This window comes from Chanos chanos, chromosome 5, assembly GCF_902362185.1.
Source record: "Chanos chanos chromosome 5, fChaCha1.1, whole genome shotgun sequence".
Lineage (NCBI taxonomy): Eukaryota > Metazoa > Chordata > Actinopteri > Gonorynchiformes > Chanidae > Chanos > Chanos chanos.
In genome coordinates, this window is record NC_044499.1 from 40,293,140 (window position 1) to 40,317,843 (window position 24,704).

The window sequence follows — 24,704 nt, forward strand, 5'->3', positions numbered from 1 at the left end:
AATAGATACCTTATCTACATCTAATACCTCACGTGGCTAAACTATGGCAGTCACTCCATTTAACTAATTGAGAAGTAAATCTATTCAATTAACTGAATAACTGTAGCACAGACTGAACTATAGGCCTGCAAGTGAACCTTGGCTTACTGGCCAGGTAGAGGCATACGTAAAATATTAAAAGGTTAAAAATGGAAACGATTTCTTTTACTTTTTGAGACTTTCTCTGCACACGAGCAATTCGGTCATCATAAATTAATCACAAAACACTTTCAAGAATAACTCTATAGTGTTATCTTTAGTGTAACGTTACAGGAGAGCATGGCTAGTTTTCTCACTAACACAGCCGTCTATGCCGATCTTTGATTTATGGAGGCACTGGTGCTCTATTAGTTAAAGTTTATTGGCCATTTTCAGGTCAGGGTTGCCATGCCAGACACTGAGTCCCTTTCAGTCTGTTAGGAAAATCAGGTAATGACACGACATCTGGCTAATACACTGAGAGTCTAATAACCACGTTAAAATAAACTCAGCTGCTTTTTACTCTGTCCTCCTGCTCTTGCAAGCCATTATAGGACTCTGGAGTCCATCAACAGGGCAACCCAGATCCCTTTACATCCACAGGAGGCAAGAGCAGTTTAGAGGGATTCTCAAACAGGAAAGTAAGTCGTATCATATTGCATGTAAACGTGCTCTCTCTCTCTCTCCTCTTTTCTTTCTTGTTTCATTTCTTACTCATTCATTAATTAATGACTAATTCACCTATTCCACAGACAGAGGCGACTCATGAACGTAAGCGGTGATGTAGTTAGCGCTGAAGAGGTGACCAATACCAATGAAAGAGGGAGTTTTAAGTGAGAGAGAAAAGAGAAGGGGAGAAAACAGTGAAGAACAGATGAGAGAAGACTCACCTACTGGAATCCTCGACTTTTATGTAGGGTGACTTCAGAACTCCAGCTAAAGGCGAAGTTAAAATACAAACTTGCATTATTCCTCTCTGGATGACCACAGTTCATATACGGATATGGATGACGTACAATGATCATAATTACAAAATGCCAAGAGAATCACTAAAATCCAGATCTGAGAGGTTGTGAGAGAGGACTAACCTTTGACAATACGAGTTGCTGGAGCATCTGTTTTTTTCTGTTAAAATAAAGTTAGCAGAAATTAACCGCTGAATTTCAGTGCAAAGCACAGAAATGCATATAGACCACCTGCACACATTTCAGTTCCTGAGACACACAGGTTTACTACTGCTTTGACAATGCATATTTTAGAAATAAAAGAAAGAATAATGCAGGTACCTCTGATTTCCTGCTTTTGTCTCTGGGTTTTTCAGCAGTCAAACGATCAATAAACATAAGGAAATCTGGGCTTCACATTAAGGAGGATGTAATTTATGTATCAGCCTGTTTTCTGTTAAGTATGCTTGATAATGCCAATTCAGCAGAGCTTAACAGATTCAGTAAAAGGAAAAGAACAGAAGAACCGGTTCTGGATCGACCAAAACAAAGTCCATTCTAGATACAGAAAGCCAGTTTGACTGATCGACAATGGTTTAGTACCAGTCCATCAGTTTCAGACTATGGTTTATTCAGTTCAAGACGGTGATGAAAGCATAGGTCTATCCAACGTAAGTAGGAAACCATTTGGTTTTCCTATCCCAAGGGTTTTATATTTGTTTCTAAAGTGTCAAATATTGTAAAGCTATGTTCCCTTCGTAGGACACTTTTGGCATGGGCTGTCCAACAGGTCACAATGATTTTCTTTGAAAAGGATACCATCTACATTCACAATCTTCACGCCCCAGGAGCGAGCACTGGCCAGCACACTGCCCTGACTCCTCTCCTGTAATAACAATGCAACAATATCCTAATATAAAAGTTCATAAATGTATATAATGCACCGAAAACAACAACAACATGAATTTCACAGTCCTCATTTCTATTGCCTGAAAACCTTTGAATGTTGTGACATTTATTTTAAATATCAGGACAATAAAATATTATTTTTGTTGTGCGTCTTTTTAAAATGGGCCAGAGTAAGGAACTTACATTGTTGCGTATTGCTTTCTCCAGCAAGGCTTTCCCGCGGCTACCACACACCTGGTGATACATGGGAAAAAAAACAAAAAACAAAAATCAAAAACAAAAAAACAAGAGTAACAGCATTTTGGGAAGCTGCATGGACAGTTCTGGTATTTAGCTGAACAGAAACTGATTTATTTGAATGGAGGATACTGATAAAATTGTTAAATGTGTATAATTTGATATTTGTAAATTTCTACAAAAGGGCAGCTGAAAGGAGAGATTACTAAGGAGACACCTTACAGATACTGAATGGTCAACATTAACTCGTCAGCACCACAAGGACATTAGTACTTTGAAGAAACAAATGAAAGATGAACAGGAAACTTAATTAGACTGCGATAAAAAGGGATATACCAGAGGCCTTGGGGTTCCTGGGTATTGACCAGCAGGGCGTCGGCTCTCTCTCTGTGACTGGGCAGAGGTAATTATGTCCTTTTTGGTCCCTCCTAACCCTGCAGGTGATCCACCCCTTGGCCGATCAGCTACAGCCTCTCGCTCACCGGTTACAACAACGCTAACATCTTTATTCAGGAAACTTTCAACTTTCTGGACAGGAAAAAAAAAACAAAAAACAAAAAACAAAAAGAGACCTTTTTAGTCAAAGATTTACAAATGCAATGAACACATAAAACTACACACGCATCTGCAGCCTCTTTAAACAAATTACTGTGCTTAATTTTCAGCAAATTGACACCTACAGAGGAAACCAGGATAAAATTGATCAGACTACTGACTTCATTATCTACTGATTCCTAAATCTCAAGATCAACTTAGATCAGTTTCATCATGGTCACACTGCTCTGATTGAGACCCACTCCCCATCGCTTACTCCTCCAAGACGTCTGATGACTTCCGTGAGCAAGGCTGAAGTTCGACTTTTTGTTGTGTCCAGGTAGAAGGACTTCCCCTCCAGTGGTTGGCACCCTGGGGTCAAAGCACCCATCAGATCACGAACCTGGCGTGCGTGTTGCATCTCTCCTTCTGTCAGAATCATGCAAGGTACTATCAGTTTGACCTTCACAAGCTTTAAGATCCATGTTTTGGTGTGGTGTGGGGAATGGTGTTAACACTCTATACAAGCGACATTTTTTTTTTTTGGCTTTCCATGACAGAGTAAATTAGCAGTTCCAACAGGGCTTATAACCATGGGAAATCATGGGCCAAGAAAGCCCACATGACTTTGGGAAACAACCACAGGGAGCCAGTCATTTCAACGGTGAATAACCATCCCCGGTTGCTTTCTTTTTTTTTTTTACATTTCATGAAAATCAACCAGTGCTACAACACCACAATCGTCATGTTTGATCTGCGCATTTAACAGAACTGTATAGACCCTGAACACTCTCCAACGTGCACTATACCAGCTCTGTCACCAGTCTATGCGTTTTCTAACTCAATGTCTGTTTGATCCATCCTACGGTTTTTAATAAATAAATAGATTTTTGCTGGGAAAACAGTGGCAAAAAGCATCTCCCGTTAGGGTCGCATAAGAAAATGCTGCGCTTCAACATGTCACCTAGCGTTAGCTTATGTATTAGCAAAACTGAACCAGTACTAAACATCTATAGGCAACATAATTAGCTACCTCGCAAATATTAGATACATGTACCAGATCCGTTAATACAAATTACCATACAATGTTATTTCATAAAGTTCATGAACAAACTTCTGCGTGTGGCTTCCTTTGATCAAATTCCAGCTTAACTAGGTTAGCTATTTAGTTTGCTGCTATCCCAGTTAGCTATCCTATGCTAAATAATGTCAGGTTAACCAAATAACAGAGCGGGCTCTACCACTCGACTAGCTGATAAAAGATAAATACCAATACCAAACCTATCAAATATGTCTCTTACCTGTTTAAGGTACACCGCCTACATGCAACGTTTCCCCATTATAAATGTAAAAAAAAGAAATTAAAAGAAGAGCACTTCGCATTTTAAAACACCATCACTTCATAACAATGCCCACTTACAAACTCCTAACTACCTTTCAAGCATTTTCAAACTCCCCTCCAAGATTCATCCGGGAAATTACAGATACGGCTAGCGACATGGGACAATCTTTGTGAAAACAACAGATCAGAGTCCAGAATTTCATCGGTTTAGCGCAATCATGAGTGACAAAACCAAGTTCAATAATATTTTATTATTCTCTTTCTTCTTGGCAAAATAATTTTGAACATGCATCTGAAATGTCTTCTCATATAAAATAAGTTTCCTAGAAAAAGGAAATTCAAGCCCATTGTTGGTATTTTCCAGCTTTACACGGTATAACATTGTGATCAAAATGGAAAACAAAACAAAACAAAAAAAAACCCCAGAACTTGAGCTTGATGTGAATCTAAACACAATTATGAAGTAACAAAACCAATACTTGTACACAAGGTTTTGGCACAAAACATATCAATATCACATTAAGCTGTAGACCCTATGGTCTAAAACTTTAATGGGCAACATTTGCAAAAAACAGTACTGGAGAGAGCATCCATCTGTAAACAATGACAGAAAAGAGCAGGGCATAAGTGCCAGATAATACCATTACAAAACCATTGCAAAACCATTACAAACATGCCAACTGAATATTTGCAACTGGTGGTGGATAAGCAAAACATTAAATAATATGAATATCAGTAGATACCTTGTAGCTTATGAATAAACAGATTTAGCTTATGATTATACTCTAAGGTTTTTTGGCAAATAGCCAGTTTGGTACAGAATCAGGTAGATATACAGAAAATTCATTACGCTCTGATGACTGTAGTTTGGGGATAGAAAATTGTTTGGAGTTCTTTCTCACTAAGCCACCAGTGTAATTTTTCATATCACCCACTAGATGGAGGCAAAAAACAAACAAAGCAGATGGAATGGGTCAATGTTTAAGGCACTTTTGCCAAATGTAGCACCACACAGCTACAGACCCCTCTTGCTGGTAAACGCTGCCCTAAAGAGCTGTGTCTGCTTTATCAGTATTGCTTATGGCTGGAGTTTGGGTAGGAGGAGTTTTTCCCAGACCAGGTCTTTAGAGCAACTTTAACCTTAAGCCACTATCAAATGGGGAACAGCTGTGTCGTAGATTGAAGCAGGCATATGAAGTCTGCTTTCTCCCTGTTTCTCTGATTTATTAGCTATTTTACTAATAGAATAATACAGATAAATGGAGGGAGATAACAAAAGAACAAGAACAAAAGAACAAAGCTCACACATAGTCCGTAGCTTGATACTGAGAAAGAAAAATATCCCTTTGGGAAATGATCAGTAGTGTTTGAGGACCAGTTTCATTGACCTGATAGATTTGAACAGATTGCTGACTGCCTAAAGTGACTGAGTTTGTGTCTGTATGTATGCATTTGCAACAGAGAACAATAATCAACTCTGAAAAACACAGAGACAAAATTCCCAGATTCTGACTTTTGGCAAGGCGTGTGTGCCTGCATGTGTATTTGCAAGGAGAACTGCTTTGGATGTCATGTTCATAGACATAAAGATTGCTCTTTTTCTGTGATGTAGTTTATACATCATTACAGAGGCCCTTTACACTGGACTGACACTTTGATGGAGAACATCAAAATTATACTGAGGCTTGTCTTCTCTAATAAAGCACAAGGCATTAGTGTTGCCTTCAATATGTAACAGTTATTATACTCCCATGAAGAGGCCTTCCACTTGACTGATTATAGGCTGTAATATATATATATATATATTGATATGGAATCTATGGGGTTGTGATGTATTACTGCTTGTATCAGACCCATAAGGGTCAGGGTCAGGCTGCTACGTTTGACTGTTAATCACAGATCAAATTCACTCTGAGGGCTTGCACTCATATTATGGCAGCAGCTGGACCAGATCAGTTCTTGAGGCTTGCCCTGGCCTTGGCTGTAACTGTCATGTCAGATCCACACTGAGGGTTTCTTCTCGTCTGATTTGCTGCTGTTGCTACTACTCCCTCTGTCTCCTTTGCTGTTGCCGTGCTTGGCTCCTGACCGCTCCCTGTGCTTCCTCTCACGGTGAGGTTTACTGGCCTTAGTGTGACTCTGGGGTAGGGTCTGCTGGCTGTAGGCTTGGATGGCAGCTTCCAGTCTCTCCTGCGCCTGCTGGATCTCTCTGTGAAGCGTTGCTCTTTGCACCCCTGTGCCTCCTCCCGCGCTGCCACCGACTCCATCTGCAAAGTTCTCGTCGTTGCTCCCGTATTGCTGTCGTTGCTCCTCTTGGGCGATGTTGGCGCGGTTCTGCTTGCACACCATTTTGGCGTTGCTCAGGTCAGTGAACTGCATTTGTTCTGGTTTCACCACAATGTTGTAGCCAGGCGGGGCAGACGGGGCAGAGTTCCAAGAGAAGGGGTAGCTTCCGAAACTGCCTCCCGCTCCCCCAACTCCTCCCATACCAGCCTCGTTCACGGGCAGTCCAGTGGCTCCCAGAGACATTAGCTGGTACTCCTCTTCTTCGTTCGGGCAATGGCGGGCCCGGAGGATGTCCAACATGGTGCCCAAACCCAGATGGACCATCTCCCATATGTTAAGCACCAGACACAGGAAGGTAACACCGTACATGATGAGCAAAAAGATGGTTTTCTCCGTGGGACGAGACACAAAGCAATCCACGCTGTGCGGGCAAGGCTTTCCGGAGCACACGTAGCGGGCAGGTACAGCAAAGCCATAGAGGGCGTACTGTCCTCCAAGAAAACCCACCTCCAAGGCAGAGCGAGCCAGCAGCTGTAGAATGTACATTTTCATCAGGCCGTCTCTCTGGATGCGCTGTCGGCCGTCGTGTCGCACTTTGCCTCCGCCTCCACCTCCTCCTCCTCCTCCTCCTCCAGCTCCTCTTCCCTGGGGGGCACCGCTCTCACTGTGACTCTCCATCTCTGCCACCTCATAGATCATGGGGTCTTCCTCCTGATCGTCCTCAGCCTCCTCTATGCCGCGGTGCTGTCGACGCCCACCCAGATACAGCTTCCTAGGTTTGCGGTGCGAAACCCCGCCTCCCGTCCCGCCCTCTTTTAACTCCTCCATTCGTGCGATCTTGTTAACGGCATAGCCCAAGTACATGAGTGAGGGAGTCGCCACGATGATGATCTGGAAAACCCAAAAACGGACGTGAGAAAGCGGGGCGAAGGTGTCGTAACAGACGTTCTCACAGCCTGGCTGCCCTGAGTTACACACAAACTTGCTCTGCTCGTCGTAGTAGATGGACTCTCCGCCAACGGCGGTGAGAACAATGCGGAAGACGATCAGCACGGTGAGCCAGATCTTGCCGACAAACGTTGAGTGGTTGTGGATCTCCTCCAGAAGGCGCGTCAGGAAGCTCCAGCTCATGGTGCCTCCGTCCTTGGCAGGGCACTGGGGACCGGCCCACTATCCCCAACACGCTTGCTCTGCACTAGGGAAGAGAGAGAGAGAGATGGAGGAGTCAATGCCGTATAACATCCCACTTCACAAAAAGATAACAAGACCGAGTCTGCTTTGTACGCAAACGCATACACAGACACTCTAACACACACACACACACACACACACACACACACACACACACACACACACACATAAATGAATAAAGTGGTCAATCCAGATGATATGAGTGGAGCTGGCAGTCATGTTAGGCAAGAAGAAAATTCCACTACAAATAAGGGCATGCGATAAAAGAGGTAGAAGATAAACGAGTGCAGAGGGTCCAAATCCTCCAAACATCTGACTGTACTTGCTCCACACACCACCAAAATGGGAATGATACTCACTATTGCTTTTCTCCCTTTATCTTTTTACGTCTCTTTTTCTCTCTATTTCTGTTCTTCTTTTTTTTGTGTGTGTTTTTTGTTAATTCTTCTCTGAGTCTGTCTTTCCTCAGTATTCTCTCTCTCTCCTCTAAAAACTCCCTGTTATGTTGTATCTTTTTATGTTGTTCACAAACAAGCACACCATATATATATGTACTAGTCTACACTTTTTATTTTTGCTCAGCACACTACACTGTTCATACACACATAGCAAAGAGCCAGACGCTTTCAATTAGTGGGCAGCTGAGTGCCAGCCATACGTTATAGTAATGTGGAAAAACAGACTACTCCCTGAAACCCACACACAGACATACACACACACACAAAATAAAGATATACAGACACACATACAAATACATAGACAATGTCAGGTTATCCTCTTATTCCCTGTGTATTAGTACAGCCACTTAGGCAAGTATTGTAACACAAGCATCAAGTGTGCAAAACACTGCAGAAAACCAAATGAACCTATGAGCCTAGGTCTACGTTGATTTATGAAAAGTCGATAATTACCATGTCTACATCTGTATGCGTATGCTGCAAAGAAACCTGGGAGGAAAGTTGTGTTACCTTTTTCAAGGAGGAGGCATTTCTCTTTCCACAATGCAGACTAAACATAGTGTTCACAAATGTTTTGTCTTTCTTTTTTAAACAAAAGGAATGGAATTTTAGGATAAATGTAGCTATATTTTACTGATGTTTCTCTATGGATTAAGGCTTAGCAACAAACAAACAAACAACCAAAAAACAAACAAACACCACCCCCCCCCCACCCACCAAGACATTCTGAAACCTATAATCCTGGAAGCCCTCTGGACGTTTTAAGGCATACTACTTTGTGGTCCAAAAAAATAGATAAGAAAAAGCACATAACTTTGTATTTTCATCCAAAAACAAAAAGACAAAAACATACAAATGAGAAAAAAAAAACAGGCTAAGGAATTCCCTAACTTCCCATTTGATGCATGGGGAAGCCAAGATGTAATGTGGTACACATTTTGGTTTATCACATATATATACATAAATATGCACACATACACATACTCACAACTCACACAACCTCTATGTTCAAAGAACAGGTTTCGTAAATAATAATAAAGAATTACATCACATCATAGCAGTACAGACATGTCCGTAGCATTTAAGATATTTACACTAACATTACTGCGTCAGAATTTATACAATGTGACATTGTCAAGCAGGTTGTCTTGGTCCTTTTCTGCACATCATGTTTTGCCTTTTAAAATACCTGTTAAGACACTTAAAAAAAACACTTTCAAACATAACTCTGAACAGGCCAGTGTAATACTTGCAGTTAACTGTTTACTGCAACTGGTTTGTTTGACATATCTAAGTTTTTGTACCATATGTAGAAGTTTGAGAGGACTGCTTTGCAAAGAAAGAAAGAAACAAACAAACAAACAAAAAAAAAAAGCTTCACGTTTGTATTTTGAGATCAGAAATAAACAAGAAACTGTTTAAGGCATTGTTGGTGTGAAGGTTTTATTCCTTAAGGTCAACTGTGTAAAACTGCGACAGGGAACTCATTGGGTCACAGAGACACCGGGCTCTCTGGAATTACTCTTCAATCGTATCGAACGCATTTAACAGGGAGAGAGTCGTCCTTAAAATGAGACGGTTAAGTGACAAACAGATGAACTGCATGTGTATTTTCCCCTAATGACTGGCTCTCCCTCCGTTTCCCCTCTAATTACGCTCTCGCTGGGAGGAAATGTCAGCACACACAACAGTTACAGCCCAAAAAAAATATCCCTCGTGTCCATGAGAAGGTTAACATTAAACATTATGTAAAGAAAGGAAGTGACAGACATTTGGTTCATTAGTTCTCTCCCCCTCCTTATCCAGTATATAGTGTCTGCTGGAGTGACGGCAAAACAACTGTGTTAACTTTTCACACTGCACTGACTGCCCCTCACGAGTAATACCCCGGCCTCGGTGGAGTTCACTGACATTTCCCCGTACGACCACACCGAGACAAAAGAGAAGCTGAAAAAAATCAAAATAAAAAGAAGAATTCTGGTCTGATGCCCTACCCGTTTATTCCATTTTTTTTATTGCAGTTTTTATGACTGTGTCTGTATTATTTGTTTGAAGTACCCTCCTTGTCTTTTGGACCAAAGTGCTGCACAGAGATGAATAAAGTTGTATCATATCATAATGAATTGTATCATACAATAATCTTATTCTATCACAGTTCAATCTAAATCACCATTCAAGATTATTTACAATCACTGAGGCTTACACTCAAATCTCGAACACCCATCAAAAATGATAAAGGCCAGTTGAAATCCCGCCCCTGCCCCCTCAAGAAACCAAGAAACTCAGCGAGTGGTTCCAAGAAACTCAGCTAGTGGTTTGACCTCTGCTCATCTGTTAAACACAGGTGTATTTGGAAAGAATGTGACATTTGACAGGCTGATATGTGAGTGTGTGTGTGTGAAAGAGAGAGAGAGAGTGTGTGTGTGTGAGTGATACAAAGAGAGAGAGAGAGAGAGAGAGAGAGAGAAAGAGCGAGTGAGAGAAAGAGAGAGACAGAGAGACAGACAGAAAGAGAGATGATTTGTGCTGCTTATTTATTTGCCTTAGGGAGTCAGTATGGAAAAACTAACATCACTCTAAAGATATTTTTATGTTCTATCACTCTCTGCCTCCTGCGTATTTCAGTGCATACTCAGTCATAGAGTCAGAGGAAAAGGGTGGATCTAAAGAAGTAAGGGAAAGGGAACAAGAGCATGAGATCAGAAAAAAAAAAACCCAAAAAACCCCCCCACGAGACTACAAACAGAAGGATCAGATGACATGTTCCATGCGTGTCTTCCATTTTTATCTATTCATCTATCATTTCATTCCTTTCTACCTGTAAGTCTCTCTTTCTCTCTGGTCCAACTCTTGACATCGTGTTTCTCCCTCTCCCTCCATCGTTCTCTAAATATCAATCATGTCTTTGATTCTCTTTGTTTTGGGTTTTGGAGTTTTACAGCTGCCTGTCCGTCTGCAGACATTTCATCCAAATAACAACCTCAATTACAATAATTAAATCCTGATTTGGGCTCTGGAACCCCACATTCCACCAACCTTTCTGTAACTCTCTGTGCTTCATACCGGAGAATCTTATTTCAATATAAGGCTAAAATAAAAAAAAATCAAAATACAGTCCTTAAATGGGAGGTTCATATTTTTGACACATGATTATAATTTACCATGTATTCACACACACACTCTGACCTCCTAAATCTCACCTTGCACACTCAGCCTGACAGTTCATTTGTTGATCATTTCCATAGCAACAAGCTGGGTATACGTTTCAGGTAGAGCCGGTCTTTTCATCACTTTTAGGTCACAAATACAACTGATCGTCAAGTTCTGCAGCATTGAAACCCACGAGTCAAACAAATGTATAGACTCTCAGACATTTCTCAGACACTCAGAATGCACCCTTTATAAATCTGTGTACACATTAAAATAAAACCACAGACACACACGCAATATATGAAAAATATCCAAAACACACATGCAGAGAAAGGATTCTGTGCTGGCAGTAAGAAGAGCTGAACATGTGTTTCTCTAAGCAGGCAATAACAGAGAACATAAACAAACTGCCAAATAGTAGGCTCAAAACCAGAACACACACACACGCCCACACCCACACCCACACCCACACCCACACACACACTGCCCTGACATTAAGCTGGCAAAAGAATTTTATTCAAAAGCAATAAACAACCACTCTTTCTCTCTCTGCCTAACAACATCTCTCAAACAATAGCTATTGACAAACACTGCCTTTTCCAGAGAATACACCATGCAGCAGCATGCAAGGGCAGACCACTGAGACTACCAAGTACTATAGTGTAGTCTATATAAAATAACTAGTATAATACAATTATAATCCATTCTAAATATTTACTCAACTTTGACAGTTAACATGATGCCAATACCAGGATTCTCTTTAAGACCCCCCATGCATGCTTACACACACACACACACACACACACACAAACACAAATCTTTCCAGGATTACCATAAAGAGTATATATCCAAGATATGTGCAATTGTTCTGCAGAGGCCTGGATATGTGGTGAGAAAATACCAAGGTGTGGACCTAAGTATTCTTAGACTAACCCATTACGCAGCCTATTGCATGTTTAACAAACAAAGAACCACAAGCTCAGATATCTTGATCTGTATTATTTCAGACTTGGACACACATAAACACCGGGACGCATCCACCTCTAAGAAGGGAGGAAGGATGTTGATGGTATTTTTACAAGGACAGAAAAACGAGACAAGGGTTTTTGAGGCGATTCCATGGGGAGCTGAAACAGTGAGAGGAAACTTGGAATCCAGCGGGTGTCACATATGCTATGCCAGTAAAGCAACTTCCATGACCATCAGTGACAGGCCTGCTCTTTATACAACACCCTAGGAACAGGGAGTGGAAACAAAGAGTTTGGAAACGAGGTATTGTGGGCACTGACGAGCAAACTGAACCTATTCCTGACCTTGGGAGCTGCTGTGTGACCTTTAATGACATGACCATGGTAACAGGAAAGGAGGGGCGTCAGGAAACAAACTAAAAAAGATGTCAGTGGCGTACATGTCCCAGGAAGAGAGAAACCATGAGTGAGAGGAAGAGAGCAAAAGAGAGAAAGAGAAAGAGCGAGAGAGAGAGAGAGAGAGAGAGAGAGAGAGAGAGAGAGAGAGGGAGAAAGACACAGGGCGGCATGTAGATAGTGAGCACCACAATCAGCTGCTGCTGAGAGGGACTAACACTTCAACAGCTATAATCACAAACAGTCTCAGACCAACACAGCTTACAGCCAAACATGAGAATAAATCAAACTGCCTAGCAAAGTAAAACGTGCGTTTAGAATTCCGGTACAGTAAAACACACGAGTGCACTATCAAGCCACCTTACAATCAGACCCTAAAAACAGAAATGTGGGTACCTTTTTACGCTTACTACTTCTTTTCATGTCAGCCCAGCATAAACAATGTGTCACTAAAGAGGATTTTTAGCTCGATTCACCCGTTAACCATGAATGACTGTGCAAGTAAACTAACTTATAGCTAACTATCCTGCACTTTTGTCAGCAAGGTAGCAAGAATCAGACTAGATAAGAAAAGATTCTGAGAACCAGCATCAGTTCACAAGGAGTTACCACGAAACGAAAACCACACAATGACAGCAGCAACATCTCACGAGCTACAAGCACATAACATTGTATTGTGAAGCAAATCATGATGTAATAAAAGTATACCTTAATGGATATTTTAATTATTTCACCATACTGCCTATCATCACACTTCAGAAATGCCTAACGTTAATGGGGAGTCTATGCACCTGCAGAAAAATGGTGCGCGTGCACGCACACACACACACACACACACACACACACACACACACATATACAAAGGCACACTACATTCCTGGGGAGGCACTCATACACTTTTAAGTGAAAAGAGGTGATGGCTGATTGTAGCGATGGGACGATATAGTTATCTCACGATTCAGTTCGATGTACAATATGAGGTTTGTGATTTGATATCTCTATGATTCCACAGAGCCTAATAACATTTCAGTGACAAAGCATGAATATTCAGAATTCAGAGTAATTAAACAAGAGTCTCAGGTGTAGACAGATGTTGAGAATCATAGCCAAAGAAACTTTAATTTTTAGAGAGTAGGGTACAATACAAAGGAGGAAATATCGCAATTTCATTTTCTTACTTTCAAAATGGATCATAATATTTTTGTGTCATGATATACCGAATTTCAATTTATTGTCCCATCCCTAGCTGACTGGCATGTGTCGGAGGAAGTATGGGTGAGTCCTCATTTCCCTGAATTGACACAGGTGTTATGTGTGATAAGAAGGACTTGACAGAATTGTATGCACTAAATTGGGAGAATCTGCTCACTAAATAGAGAATTATTTACTTAACATACCATAAATTATACTTGATCCACTTACCTGTCAGAAAATATGTAATATCTAAGTACTTTAGGGAACAGCTAGCTAAAGTGCTTGCATATCCAATAATAACAGTTACTTTTTTTCATGCATTCAGCCTCAGATCTGCCAAAGTCACCGATGAGCTGAATCTACGCAATGGGAAGCAATTGTTACAGACCCTACACACAGAACAAACACAGTCCGTCATCCTGTAGCTGGCCTCCTTGTTCCTTGCTTTGGGATAAAGAAAACTTTCTAGAGTGTCATATGCATTACTGAACTGTGTAATTCACTGGCATTCTTGGGATAAAGACAACTTTCTAGAGTGTTATATGCATTACTGAACTGTGTAATTCACTGGCATTCTTGGGATAAAGACAACTTTCTAGAGTGTTATATGCATTACTGAACTGTGTAATTCACTGTCATTCATCTTTCTTTTCTTTAAACATTTCTCTCTGTAATAGGAACAAAATGCAACACAAAAAAGTAGGTAGCACTTTAGTTAATGCTTTGTGGAATTAAGCATTTATAAGTGTGTTATACACACGTACGTGAGGGTTATAAAATAAGTAAACTGAAACATTACCCATGAATAAAACAAGCATATCTCAATAAAAACAGAGACTTTGATTTACAACTGTTCAAAATGTCTTAGTGTTTAAAACAGCTTTGAATCTCTTGACAGAGGAATTTCACCTACACTTGCCAGGAGTGAGATGAAAGGAAAACTAAAACAAAGACCATAAAACAATAGAATGAAGATTTCTTACTCTTCTCAGATCATTGAAACACCATAAATCTACTCTGGGTTTTGTTTGCTCTTTAATACAATGCTGAGTGAGATGGAGTAATTAGCCATTGTGTGAGGGTTGGCTGAGGTGATTGGATGCCTGAGGCTGGCAGCCATGACACCAGATGCCTTGTCAAACAGAACATCACACTTAGAGCTGGTGTGTTCCCTAGTTTAAAGCCAAAAGCTGAACCCCCCCCCCCCCCCCCCGCTCCCCCCCAGAAAATTTTCGAAAAAAAAAAAACAAAACACTTCACTGTGAGCTTGGCTAAAATTTGGTCAAACAAAGAGTTCATGTTCAGGTGATGAGTTGTGTTGAGGTGCGTTAGTCCTGGGATTGAGCAGGGACTGACTGAGCAACACAGTCAGAACTATGCAAACTCACTACCCCTCCCAGAGTACACAATACACGTTCAATCACCTGAGGACAGATTGTGTTGAAACTGAAAACTCAGTCCTGCCCCTCATCTTCATCTGCTCGCTCAGCCAGCAGCTACGTGTGACTTTGTCAAGGAAAACCCTGAGTCACACACATCACACTGATACTGATGCACAAGATAACAAAATATGGACATTTGGCCCTAACACAAGAGCCGCTGTAGCTTGTTTCTTTGTCACGAACATTCATAGCAGGCTGTCCTCGACGCGCTGTCAGGCCTGAAGTGTACCCTGTCTCTCACTGTTTGCTGTATTAAGAGACCACACAAACAAACCACACTTACAATGACCTCAGCTGCCCCTGCGTTAACAGTCTCACACATTATGTTCTACATCCGACCGACCGGCTGGTTAGGTTATTTGAGATAATCCACTGCACTACTGAGACGCTAGCACAGCGCTGTGTTTTCAATCTAATTTATTTCTATGTATTTTATTATGTACTATACTTAATAAGACAAGACAACACAGGTCAACAAAAAGACTGGCAGATCAGAGTGAACTTGTGACAGATTGTCCTGTAAACAAAGCATCAGCACCCAGCACAGATCCTGCTTTGCCACAGCTACCTCGTATCAACGTATACAGAATATCTGAACTGAGCCACCCGAACAAACTGTCAAATATTTAATGAAGAATAAAACCAAATCTCAAATACAACTGAGAAAACCAGCTTGGATTTGATTAAAATAGTCTTGGTCACAGGATGGGCAGTCTTTGTGAGAGTGGGTGAGTGGGGTGATCCGTCACTCTTTACAGGACAGAGGGACAACTTATTAGTTGTAGCCAAAGACATGATTATTTTCCTTCATTCTCACGCAATCCTCAGCATGTCAAAGAACTTTCAGAAAAAGAAGAGGAATACAGAGGGAAAAAGGAAGAAGAGAAGAAATGAAACAAAGACAGAAGAAGAAGAAGAAGAAGAAGAATGAATGAATGAATTCTAAAAGGAGATTGATATATTGTTATATAACCTGAATGCCAAAATAATTCAAATATAGATAGTTATTAACGTTTCTCTCCTATGTTGTGGCTTATATTCCAAAGCTGGTGCTATGATGTAGCTTACTGTACAGCCCTCTTTCCTCAGTAACTGTGAATGAGGCATGTCTGTGAGTTTTAATGGGCAACCTCATTAGCAGAGGCAGGACTAACACACACACACACACACACACACACACACACTCACAGACCATCTGCTGAAGTTGTGTAAGCAGTCTCTCCAGCGTTTAGGCCACAGACGGGGTCCTGCCGGGAACCCCAAAGGGGGGTGAGAGATGTGTGTGAGGACTGTATGGTAAGCACGGAAGACTTTCAGACATACCAGTCACATGACCACGCCAACAAAGAAAGCCCTGTCTCCACTGAGCCTCATTCCTCACATCAAAACACTCAGTCCAGCATTCTTCACCAACATGAATGTAACTAAAAAGCATCATCACATTAATGATCATAAATGTACTGTAAAGCACATTAATCACCATAAATGTACTGTAAAGCATTAACTGCTTACAGGAGTCTGAGGCATGCAGTGTATCAAACATGCAGCTCATCATGACTCTGATATTAGATTAATCCTGAGATAAAAAAGCAACACTACAAACATTTTCATTTTCTCTATTATTCAGCGATTTACCAATGTTAAACTAACTCTGAGACTATTAATATAATCATAATGCTCATTATCGTAATAATGCAGGCTGGCCAGCACAGATTACAAAAATACACTTCCAGCATTAATACCACTCAACACTCGCCAGAGTAAAAGCAATCATGAAAACACTTGAAAGCAGTGCTCTCTAATGAATAAATGAAATACTGAAAGTGTTACCGAACGTAAAACATAAAAAAAATGATGTGCAGCTCCACAAGATTTTTACATCAGAGGCAAAGCACAGTGTCACAATCACACAGCCAATTATAAAGCTGACTGCTTTCCCTCCGAACACACAACGCTCGCTGAACTGGACTTACCTAAAGCTTTTGCCTGTAACTGTTTAGTACAAACCAATGAGGACTGCACCAGAAAAATGCCCTGTCTGAAGAGAACAAAACTCTCACAAACTGCACTATGACTGCTCACCAGTGTTTTCTATTACACGCACAACATTAGTCTTTTCGGAGAGTTCACGGTGTGGACAACCGACATGTTCTCTGTAACTAATTTCTCTGTGGCTGGACCTCAAGGCCCTCATTTCCCCTTTCCATCTGCTCTTTTTGTTTATCCTTCAAATATCTCATTTTCCTACCTTTCCACCAACGACGTCCATCTGAAACCTTTCTACTACATCAAAACCAAAGCCAGGATGCAAACAACATTTGTTTGGAAAACCCTACAAACACAGCTGATGATGATAATGACATTGTGTGGCCAAATCAGATGCAATGGCAATGGTTTGTTCACAACAGCAAAAACTTGTAATGATCTATATGTACACAAACACCGAAAAATTCAACCATACATATACTTGTGCACACAGTAGCTATAATGTTTTGTGATGCACAATTACACACACACACACACACACACACATACGCACACACATGCAGGTAACAATACAGCATTTTCATTAACAACGGATAAAACACATCCCATTCACAGGCTCAAAACAAGAGGTTCATTCATTCAGCAGGACTGAAAAAACATCCCAGTGGAGAGTTACTTCAACCATACATCTAATTCAGTCCCATCTCTCTGTCTCTGTCTCTCTCTCTTTTTCTCTATCCTTGTTATTAAACTGTGCTGTTCCCTACAGTAATTCTGTTTCTTAGACTGAGTATCGTCCTCTATCCCTGCTCTCTTTCTTCTTTGAAAAAAAATCTCCTCTGGCTTTGCAAGTCTCCCCTTTTCTCTCACTTTTCTCCTCCCTATTCTCTCTTTTTTATTGATCTCATTAGCCAGGTTTATTTCTTCACTGTTCACTGTCCAAGGGCAATTTAAAGCTCTATTGAGTCTCAAAATAAACATCTCCTTTTCTCATTCTCTTCTTCACCCTTGTTCTCCTCCTCCTCTCTCCTGTCTTTCCTTTCACTCTGCTGGATGTTTGTTAGGTCCAGACCTGCAGCCTCCTACCCCTCACTGAGGCAGTAAAAGAGCTATTACCATTGCAGACTTAAAAGACTTACAGCAGCGTGCGTGTATACATGCCTACATAAGCAGGTAAGCCAAGAGCATGCTCAGAGAGGCACAGTCAGTACAGGAATGTGAGCATATATATATATGAGAGAGAAACATTAGCACACTCAGAGCAGAATGGCTACTGCACTTTTGTTGTTGTTGTTGTTGTTGTAACTCCTTTCTTCTCACATCGTTCACTTACATGGCCCTCTGTTGTTCTTAATCCCAAGGTCCAAGTAGGTAAACATTTGCACTTTGACCTGAATTCTTAAGATTGTAAGTGAAACTCTCATTTTTAGACCACAACAGGTTCTACAGAGAATGAGTTACAGGAGAGAGACAGAGAGAAAGAGAACGCATGAGAGAGAGAGAGAGAGAGAGAGAGAGAGAGAGAGAGAGAGAGAGAGAGAGAAAGAGAGCGCATGAGAGAGAGAGGGGAGAGAGAGGGAGGGGAGGAGGAGAGAGAGAGGGGGAAAGAGAGAGCGCAAGCAAGCACTGTGGAAACACACAATCATCTTTAAATCCACATAATGAAATCACTCAACCTTATGTAAGGCTGGTATAAACACTTCTGTGAGGTCTGACAGGAGAGATGCGTCTTAGTTGGGAAAAAAACCAAAACAAAACAAAACAAAAAAAAACAAAACACAGATCTGAATTCCCTCCTATATTTAAACTACCTCCTCATCTGTGGAGCATCAGAATATTTTTTCACTCGTGTTACGACAGACAGAGCTATGGAGCTCAAACAGAGCAGCATGCTGGATTCACGCACTCTAAACAAACCAATGGATTTGCCCAAGAGAGCAAGAGAACTTCACAAACCTAATCAAAGTTTTGGCTCACCCAAGAATGAGAGAGACATGGGAGTGTAGAAAAGAGAAAAGAAAGAAAATAGGTTGGGAATGAACAAGCAGCTGGAAGACAGGCCTACTCTAAGAAACCAGCTGACTTCAACAGTCAGTGGGCCCACCCCAAAGAGATAACACAAAAGAGAGATGGAAATAATAGAGAGCGAGAGAGAGAGAGAGAGAGAGAGAGAGAGAGAGAGAAACGTTTATGTCACAAAGTAATGAATAGGGGGTGTAATGTAAACTGAAGAATGCGGTTCTGTAGTCCTTGGTTGGGTTCGTGGTCAGTGTATAGTAATCTGCAGTTTTTTTTCCTCGCTTCAGGTCTTGTAAGTGAACCCGCCCCCCCCCCCCCCCCCCCCCCCTCCCCCAACACATTGATCTGAAAATCGTCAGAGTAGTTTGTCATCATTTTGTGGCTGTCATGTGGTTCTTCTTTCTGCTGAAATGGCATGCCAAACCTAAGAACCCACCGGCATTATTCAAACCGCCGACGTGGTGATATTTCGTTTTTACTGTCATTTACAACAATACAAATCTTGCAGTAGTTTTCTTAAAGAAGAACCTTATAAATATTGATGTTTAGATTTCTTCCACTCATTGTCATCAAGAAGGGACTTCCAACAACTGTTGCAAAAGCTTTTCTTACACTCATGCTTAAAAGGCCCTGAAGATTACTTCTCTTCCATTCTCAGCTTTTGAAGAGCTTTGTCACTGTTTGTAGGCTACTAAACCTGTCCTTTTGTGTTTAATTTGCATATGTTTCAAAGGAAGAAAAACTTCAGTTAGAGGATCTTTTAATTGTCTCTCAACCCAAACTGTGATACATTCTAAACTGTGGCCAAAAAGACAAAAACCAATCTGTGTACAGGGTAGACTGTCACACCTTTAGTAAAGATGATGGTAAACATCCACTGATGGACAGTTAATCAGCTCACTGGCATTAACTGACATAGTGCCAACAATGTTTTAATCTCTCATCACATGGCACAGTGTCCCACCTACGAATGAGTTCAAGCCACAAAAGTAATGACAACTATTAAAGACAACATAAAGACAGAGTGTCACCCCAACACACTGTCAGTTATATTTTCAGTCACAAACTGTTACTTCCACGTTGTGTACTTGAAAACATCACAGTTTCTACTTCTCAAAATAACAACCTTTTTGTCTCATCTATCGTATGTGGCTAATCCCTACTGGCTTTGAGGGCAGAGAGTGCCATATGAAAAGTGGAGAAGATAAAGGAAACTACTACAGCCAGGCTGAGGTGGAGGAGCAGGTAATCTTGAGCATCTGAAACAGGCCTACATCTCCACATTCTCAAAGCTGCAACATCTCCACATCCTTAACCTAGTCCCTTAATTGATTTTTGCTTGTTCTCTTGCTCACTTTGGTCTCTTTTTTTTCTTTAAATCTAACATTCTTCAATATCAGTTCACTCCATCAATTTTTGTTTTGTCATCTCTTGTAGCCCCTCAAATGCTGCCCTTTTCCATCTCTCTCCTCTTTCTCTCAGCGGCAGTTACGCCTTGAGTGGCATGTGCCGCAGCTGAGCTTCAGCCCTGTGTCCCAAACAAGGACGGGATTGAGCTGGTGGTGCCCAGCTGGAAGGCATGGTGCTGAGCCTGGCCACTGGCATGAAGGGGCCTGTTGTCTGGAACAGGGAGCCGGTGGAGGGAATGGAGAACAGAGACAGAGGGATGTAGGGAGGAAGAGTGTAGGAGAATTGTGGAGGAGGGGTAATGGGATCCAGATATAGCCGGAGGTCACTGCCACCACGAGACGTGTAAACACACATTCTGATGTGTATGAAAACGGACTGGGACATGAACACACATGTCCAAACGTGCGCACACACACACGCACACATACCCACACACACACACACAAATAATGAACAAATTCTAAAAAATACTGAGTTCACAAACTTCACACTCCACACAGGATGTAGGCGCGCTAACACACAAAAACAGATTTCTAAACACAAACACTCAGTGTAGCTTTTCAGCCAAGTTACACTTTTACAAAAATTCCAAGACACTCATCAGATTTACTCCCTTGGGCCTTAAGAGGTTATGGACACATATGGGTTCACTTCCTCTCAATTGCATTTCAACCGTAGAGGAAATGCACACTATTTTAAGCTCTTTCTCTCTCATTTTGGGATGTGGTGGTGAGTATAAGTGAGTGAGTGTGTTCGATTACTGTGTGTGTGTGTGTGCTCAAGGAGCCTTGATTAGACGGCTGACGACACACTGCTCAGTACTCCATATTACAGTCTTTCATTCAGGAAAGGACAAGAGAACAACATGCTTTGTAAGACCAATCAGAAGAAGAGGACAGATAGAAGAAGAGAGTACATAAAAGATAAACAGAGATTCAGTATATTGACTATATGCTAAGTTTTTACAGTGAAACTTGAAACGTTAGCTCAACATTTGCCTCAGTGGCAAATTAATTTTATCTTTTACAATGTATACTGCTGTACATTTTTAATAAACTTACCTTTAAGGTACTTCTTCTTAAATCAGTTTGACCCTACGATGGGGAAAAGAGAAGAGAATTAAAGGAGAACCATCAGTTAAACTCAGCAGTGGGCAAGTCTTATAAGATATAGCTCATCCACACATAACTATTTTACAACCAAAAAGTCAGACAACTTCAAAACAAAGGACATAAAGGACATAAACGGATGTGTTGATAATGTTTGGAAGGCATCTGTTTTTTGGACTTCTAATTGCATTCTGACTTGTGCTGCTTCAGCACTGAATATTGTTTATATCCACTAAATAAAAACTCACATCTGAGGACAAACACTCACACCAGACACCACTCATTGCATATGGATTCTAAACACAAAGACAAAATCTGCATGGCAAACTCAAATCATATGACAGACTTATCAAAACCTCTTGGTAAACTGCATAAACACTTACTCACATAATTACAAACAACTCTGAAAAAACAGTTTTTCCTTGTCATAGTTCATGATGTTAAAGAAAACTGTGCAACCATTGCACAATCATGTGAACCAACTGGGCCATCAGGATCATTATGACATACCCACTGGGTACATTCCCTCAGTCTGCACAGAAGAGTGGCTCACAGTAAAGAGTCCGGTATGTCACTGCACTTTTTCTTGACGGAGCTTTACAATCAGCTTACCTCTTAAAAGACCAATTTCAGAGCTCCAACCTAAACGTGACTATTTTTTTATTTATTTATTTATTTTACAAGAGCACCGCCCCAAAGTGCCCCCTCTCTAGCTAATCGACAGGACAGACAGCGAGTTCGATAAAACCCCCACTGAGGACAAAGCCCCACAAAGCCAAGAACGCTGATTTTCAGTGATAAACAACTTTTCCCTGCTGGTCACAACAACGTTATTCACAGTTACTCCTTTAGTTCTTCTCCAGTCTGACCGCCCAGCGAAGGCCTTTAAACTCTGGCCACAATAGCCTTAAGGGCTTCTGAGTCACAAATGACCTGTGCTACCCGCCAAACTGTAGATACTGAAGGAAGTCTGAGAGGGGTTTCCCCCCTGCAGAGACCTTTTCCACTCTACTTTTCCTGCTTGTTAGCTGACTTGGAAGTAAATCTTAAAACTGCTGTCTAAGAACTTTAAAAGCGCTTAGATGTCAAACAATTAGCGACTAGCTTCTTATGTAGTTTCACAAGCGGTGAGAGATGAAGAGTTCATAATTACAGTTAGCTTACAAGGAATTCCTTGAGTCGTTCTTTCATTTAATATGGGTATTTTACTGTGCAATTTTATGGTCAGCTCTTTTCTCATTTTGGTAGCCTGCCTGTCGAATGTCACTGCTCGCCAGACCATATTTTTGTTTAAATATGACCATTAATAATGACTATTTCATTATAACTGCATAGCCTATATTTTCTTCAAATACGCAGGGTTTCTTATTGGAACTGATGATTTGGAATGTCCACTAGACTGCAAGACATGTCAGATATGGCGCTTGATGGGTGATATTGACTGTAAACGTTTTGGGGTCATATCGGCCTGTTTCACCTGTTTTCTCTTAAAGACGGGCAAACGTCTTCAATGTTTTGTCCACGGATGCAGCTAATATTCGATGTAGGATCATGGGTCCTGTCTCGCCCTGGCCATTAACTTGATTTTTGTTCTGAGCTATTCAGACACACCTTGTGTTTTTACCGTCGCATATGGACTGTAGTGTCATTTGGATTGCTGTTTCATCCAGTTAAAAGGGGAGACAGGAGTCATCAGACTGATTATCTGAACCTACATCATGCATGGTCTAAATGTTATGTCCTGAACTTAAGCAGTCTAAATATCCCAGCGACACAGAGAAAATATTTCCATCATCTTCATCGCAAACGGAAACATATGCAAGAGGCCCATTTTAAAGTCTCTGACGCAAAACGTCTGCAGGATAAACGCGCTGTGGTAAATAGTCTACACTGTCAGCAAATCTTAAGGGATCATTAGATGTATCGCTCGAAGGACCTTATATGATTTGTGAAAATTGATATGACGGCAGTAATCATTTCTGATCATTCAGCAACAGGTATTCCCTCTATTTTTAAGCCAAAAGGCATAAGAGGCAAGACATGACGATGTCAGCTCTAGAGTAAGGACTTCATAGACAGTTGAGGGACAGTGTCACTAACTGATTTCACATCAGTGCATGTTCAACCTATGATCCACAGGAGTTGTTAGACACAATTAAGTGTTTTTCAAGGGGCAGCTAGGTCTTGTATAAATGTCATGCATAAAGCAACTCTTAGATGTGGAAAGGGAAGTACTAAAGATCAAAAAAGAAAGTAATGAATTCTTATGATTTGGTGAGATAATTTTAAATAGCTACATGTAAATTCTACAAACTGTCCGATGTGACCACTCGATTATTCATTTAGAAAGCCAAGCAGGCACGCTATGAAAATTCCATGGGGCCTTGTAGACTGCTTGCTGAGTCTCAAGATTTTGGAGTGTTCATCGTCAATCAATGCAATTAAAAACAATTAAAAGCTAAGTCACCACACATCCAAAACATTGCTCTCAAAGACTTCTACTCTACACTGTATTCAGCAGAATTTCCCCCCCACTGAAGTCAACACTTAATAGTTTCTGAAAGGTTTACATATGCCCTGTTCAACTATGAAGCAAAGAGATGCTCTGGTGGTGCTAGTAACCCTAGAGGAAGTACATTCTGCAGTTCAAATTATGAAGGAAAATAAATCATCAGGACTAGATGGCATACCTCCAGAGTTATTCCCTCTCCCTTCAATGAGGCACCCGTTAGGGCTGCCCTTTGTCTCCATAGCTGTTAGCTGTCTCACTGAAACCACTAACTTAGGCAATCATAGAATGACCTGACATAGCTTTGGCCCTGGTTAATGGCTCAAAGCATTGTATCTCTGTTTAAGCTGAAGAGATCTTCCTGTTACTTCTTTGTGATATCTCTAACTCCACCTCACACAGTTCGGTAATTTGTCATTCTAATGTCTCTGGACATGAGTGCCAAGGCTCTTGTTTCCATACAGTCTCTTCAAAAGATGTTGATATTTTTTGTTTCACTTGTGTGACTTCACTTTGCTTAAATTTCATTCAAGCAGATAAAGTGGGTATACTTTGAGAAGATGGTGTCTTCCATTAACCTGACACCATATGTCCTAGTATCT

The 24,704-nt window shown here is 41.0% G+C and overlaps 1 protein-coding gene across 1 annotated transcript; it reads right to left on the minus strand.

Moving 5' to 3' along the window:
* Positions 1 to 5,979: 5,979 nt before the first annotated feature.
* LOC115811576 (gap junction gamma-1 protein-like) lies at positions 5,980 to 7,401 on the minus strand. Its single transcript, XM_030773844.1, has one exon. The coding sequence runs from the start codon at positions 7,399 to 7,401 to the stop codon at positions 5,980 to 5,982; it is 1,422 nt and encodes a 473-aa protein (XP_030629704.1).
* Positions 7,402 to 24,704: the final 17,303 nt, after the last annotated feature.